Source organism: Alosa pseudoharengus, unplaced genomic scaffold (genome assembly GCF_046254945.1).
Source record: "Alosa pseudoharengus isolate Yale_2024_CS ecotype anadromous, Long Island Sound unplaced genomic scaffold, YU_APseudo_1.1 YU_APseudo_1.1_scf_13, whole genome shotgun sequence".
In the NCBI taxonomy this organism is placed as follows: Eukaryota; Metazoa; Chordata; class Actinopteri; order Clupeiformes; family Clupeidae; genus Alosa; species Alosa pseudoharengus.
The window spans coordinates 10706794-10711793 of record NW_027468598.1 but is presented as its reverse complement, the minus strand read 5'-3'; the positions used below and the strand labels follow the sequence as shown (position 1 = coordinate 10711793).

Sequence of the window (5000 nt, the reverse complement as noted above, 5' to 3'; positions counted from 1 at the left end):
AACGTCTTCGGGGTGGGCTGAGCCCGAGCGATAAAGCTGCAATGTGGCGGCACGGCGACGTTTCGGGCGGAGGAGGAGGAGAGAGCGTGCAAGGCGGGCGATGGGAAACACACGGACGCCGGCAAATGTGGTCTCTTCAGGATGTTCTGGGATGGGATATACCTTCACTTTGACTGCTCGCCTTTCTTGTGGCGCCTGGTAAGCCTTCAATTAAATGACGGCTACCTTTTTCAAGTCAGTAATCCTCTTAGCATGGAGCCTAGCCTTTGCCATGCACAGTTCCAGCGCATGGCTAAAAAAAAAAAAAATTGAGAAAAAAAATGGCAGGCAAAAGGAAAAAAGAAATGTTCAACGCAAAAGTCATCATACTCCGCCTTCAGTCAAGGGTTCACTGCGGGGCCTAGAGAAAACTCAGCTGTACCCAAACGCCCCCCTTACACACACACACATGCATATGCGCGCACACACACACACACAAACACACACACACTTATCTCTGTGTGACTGATGGTGTCAGTAAACAGGGTCCACTCACCTTGGACTGGGTGAACTCATGGAACATGGAGGCCAGGCGGCTGTCGTCGATGTTGCCCTCCGTCTTAATGGCCACATTTAGGATCTGGATGGGCTCGTCTGGGCCACTCTGTTAAAGGCGCGACACCGCCGCGGTCAAGCACATGTGAGCACAAAGAGCGGGGGCCATTTTTGTAAAGGTGACATTACTAACAAAATGAGCTTTTCAGGGGAGGGCGAGGGGGAGAGGTGCTCAGATGTGAAAGACTAGAGATGGGATTGTGGGGTGGGATGGGTTGATGTTAGGGGGTGGTGTGGTTGAAGGTTAAGAACCTACATGTGTGACATGGGTGTCATTACATTACTGGTCAAATGTCTCTTTTTGGTTCCTCATCTACCGTCACATCAGTTGTACCCTCTCCCAACCCTACCACCCTGTCTGAATCCATTCTGAAAAGAACAAGCTAAATAGTAAATCTAAGCCCATCTTACTACGGGAGACTTTTTTTCCCCCTCACTTGCATTTTCCACCAAATTGCCTACCCACAATTTGAAATCCTCTGCAATTTAGTCAATTTAGACAGAGGAAAATTACCATTGTTAAATGTTTCATTTCCTTTTTGGTGTTCACAAGGAAAGTTGATTCAATTTTCATCTCGGAAATTCATTACGCCTCCTGAAGCCAAATTGCAAGCAAACTATATGGAGGGGTAATTGGCTTCTTATACAGGCTCCTTATCGGGGCGACTTAGAGGGACGGGTGGGCTGGGGTGGCGTGGGGCATTGATGGAGGGGGGGTTTAAGAAGAAAGTGGAGAGTAAAACACCAGCCAAGGTGACAAGAGTGTGCGCGCCTCTTTGGCTCCTTACCTTGCCTTCGTCCTCTTCGTACAGACCCAGCTTCACTCCATCCGTGTAGGTGGGGCTGGAGGGTGGAGAGTTGGACACGCTCCTCAGCACCTCCTCGATGTTCCTGCTCAGGGGAGGGGAAAGCGTAAACAGTTCAGAGCTGAAACTACAGCAGCGGCTCTGCGGCTCTGGTTACTATCCCCACACCCACCAGCAGGGCCTGCTGAAAGCAGCGATCCCCGCTGAAGTCGCGACTCACTCCCACTGTATGATGTACGATGTGCGCCGCGGGCGTGCGGTAGTAGGCGGTGTAGGGGGGTGCACAGGGGTGGGGTGGAGAGGGGATGTGGGGGGGGGGGGGGGACTTGCCTGTTGAAGTCCTGGAAGGAGCCGAAGGCCACCATGGCTCCGCGGCGCTGACAGGGCGGCCTGAAGGACTCCAGCACCAGGTCACTCATGCTGGCCGTGGGCAAGATCGACCTGTGAACACACACACACACAAACACGCACACACACACACGCACACACACACATGTGTTTGCGCTCACACAAACACACACACACACACGCACACACACAAACACGCACACACACAAACACGCGCACACATGCGTTCGCGCACACACACACACACACACACACGCGCGCACACACGCGCACACACATGCGCACACACACACACGCACACACAATAGTTTGGAAAGATTATTTGAAGGGCATAAAAGAAGGTCTCCTTCAACTTCCCACGGGAGGTTACACTCAATAACAACAGCAATCACACTCAAAATCAGGAATTTCACCACTTTTGTCATGAGAAAAGACAACTCAACCCAAACCGCATTCTTCACACGATGTCCGATGCAGCACTTTGAAGGCACATTCCTTATTGATCCGTGGCAGAAAATGTGGAATGTGGAAATTAAAACTCAATATAAAAGAAAAGCCTCACAACTGCTCCCTGTCCACCTTCAGCAGTTCAAGGTGAAGGACAACACCAGCATATGAATTTGAACTGACTGACATACGGCACTGAAAAAGTGCCATCAGAAAGTAGGAGAAATACAGTCAAGTCCACTGCTTGTATACTGAAGAGCCTTCTTACTATTGACAGTATCAGACATCAGGGCATCAGATGAGTGATGCATACCTTTCCAGCAGGCAAGCCTATATTGTGTTTTAACCAAATGGCTGACTTCAAAGACAGTGAAAAAAGCTGTTTATCCTGTGACTGAAAAAGAGAAGAAAAATAAACATCTACAAACCAGTCAAAAGAACGGAACTAACTACCACAGACAAACAGTCGATCTGTGATGGGTGTGGAGCTATAAGGAGGACCGGGGAGTGCTGTGGAAATCAATCATTTAAGAAAATCATGTCTCTTCATTCGGCGATGAACAATGCAAACAGGAGAGTAATGAAAATAAGGGGTCTGTGATGACCAATCTTGGCCAAGAGAAAGCCATTATCTGTCAATACCTCTCGGGCGCCATTCAAAGTGGTACGCATGGCTGGAACAACACAGTGATTTACAGTCCAATTTCCATGAGCCTCTATATCCATTTCAATCAAGTCCCCAATATTAACACAGCACAATAATTTCTTCTGCTTTATTACGAATGCCACTTTTTTCAGTTGCATAAATCACACTTGAAAAGCGGTAATAATTCGGTGCTAGAAATCAAGCATATTTTTATGTGAGGGGAAAAAAAATTACAACTCCGACTAATCGCTGTGTAAATCTTTCGCTATTCCTTGCGCAGTGGCAGATAATAGGACTGATGGAAGTTTCTCTTAACTGTGCTGGTGGGCTCAAACAATTTCTTTTAGTGGCACACCTGCTGATACTGCATTAAAAAAGAAATCAACTTATATTAATGAGCTCCCATCAGCATAATACTGCCATCTAACAGTCAATTTAAGAAAGCCTCTTATTTTTTATTTATTTATTTAAGTGCCAATTCATTAACCATTTGAGAGATTCTGAGGAAAGCAATGGTAATAGCAGTGATTTGCGAGCGTTTTAGTGTGTCCTGGAACAATTTCAGTCGTACTGCGCATTCGACACAACATTATAAAGGCTAAATGCTTCCACAAATTTGGCTGAACTGTTTCAAAGTAGAAAAAAAACTTTTACAATGAGGAATGGACACACTGAAGGCCCTGGAATGTAACAGGAATGCTACAACACAAATCTTACCGAAAGATTAACTACTTCATGTTTGCCTCTGTTTTTAATAAAACTATTTGATTTTTGGCAGTTTCTTGATAGTTTAATAATTTGGTGGTCTGTTTGTCTGTTAGCTTTGGCAATATCTGGGTGATAACATTGTGTTTTGCATCAGTACTGAATTTGTGGCGGAGCTGTTTCTGTGGCCATACCTGTTGGGGTGTGTGCTAGGCAGCATTAGCTGGAACTGCACGATGCAGGTGCCATCATCTTCCTGCTTGTGCTGGATACAGTTGAGCTCATAGGCAATGTAAGCCCTGCGGACATACACCTGCGTATGGGAGGGGAAAACAGCCCAGCATTAGGCCAGCAGGGGAATAGACACAGCACAAATAACACACTTTCGAAACAAAAAGCATTAAGCAATGATGGTCCATTTTATGGGCGAAGTTAACTTTGAAACTACAGGAAGCGTGTACCATAGATGCCTGCAATATGCCAGAAAAGGAGGCTGATGTGAAACACTCACCTCTAAGGCTGCCATTCTCACCACTTGATAGCTGTGGTAGAAGAAATTGGGGAGCACATCGAATATGGAGGTCTCTGACAGAATCAGTTTCTGGGAGAGAAGAGGAGCAATGTATTCATTTAACATGGTGTTTAGGGGTGTGTGTGTGTGTAAGGGGGGGGGGGGTAGTGAGTGAGTCTGGGAACTGCCCAAATGGGCTTGAAATTGCGAGAGAAATAGAGCAACTGAAATTGGCCATAAAAATGAGGTGCGGGAGAGAGTGGGGGCATCAGCCTCTGGGCCCCTTCATTAGGCCAGGTTACCTGCAGGTTCTCAATGCAGAACTGGTGTCCGTACATGTCGATCGCCGACAGGAAGATGGACTCCACCTGGTTGTGCCGGAGCTCGTAGGAGGGCAAGTGCGAGGCAATCAGCACCTAGGCAATGAGAGGAGCGGCGGGGGAGTTACATTTGCCAGCCGCGTTTGTTTGCTGTTTGATATGCATCATAAATTCGGCAGCCAATCCGCCGAACAGCATGACGCTTGCGACAAAACTCTCTCCTCTCCTCGACCCGGCGAGCGATCGCTCACCACAGCTGCCAGCGCGCACGCACCTGTTAAGGCCCCGAGCGCGTGCGTCGCTCCTAACGCAGCGAGGACGCGCTCAGAGAAGGATGGACGAGGATGACCTGCAGCCTTCAGCAAAAAACCTCTCTTTTTTTTTTTTTTACACCCACCGTTCTCACAACAAGCTTGTGCGAGGCTTTGAAAACAGGAGCAGTTGGAGACCTCCAATTAGCCACCAATTACACCAGGGCACAGACATGCGTGCAAACACACACACACACTTCCTTTCAAACATACAAACACATACAGAGACACCTTTCTTGTGTTATTACACATGCCGCCATTACTTACAAGCAGTGTGCCGCTTCAATTAGCAGCAATTAACACGAGCCATAG

At 47.6% G+C, this 5000-nt stretch overlaps 1 protein-coding gene across 1 annotated transcript in view; it reads right to left on the bottom strand.

The window, feature by feature from the left end:
* Positions 1-5000, bottom strand: part of LOC143121636 (acetyl-CoA carboxylase 1-like) — a 74028-nt gene that overhangs the window by 55762 nt on the left and 13266 nt on the right. Inside the window, exons 24-29 of the mRNA XM_076282108.1 lie at positions 4360-4473; positions 4058-4147; positions 3741-3859; positions 1731-1841; positions 1383-1485; positions 536-643 (exon numbers count right to left, since the gene is read on the bottom strand). Of these exons, the coding sequence (XP_076138223.1) occupies positions 536-643; positions 1383-1485; positions 1731-1841; positions 3741-3859; positions 4058-4147; positions 4360-4473 (645 nt within the window). The remainder of the gene's footprint in view (positions 1-535; positions 644-1382; positions 1486-1730; positions 1842-3740; positions 3860-4057; positions 4148-4359; positions 4474-5000) is intronic.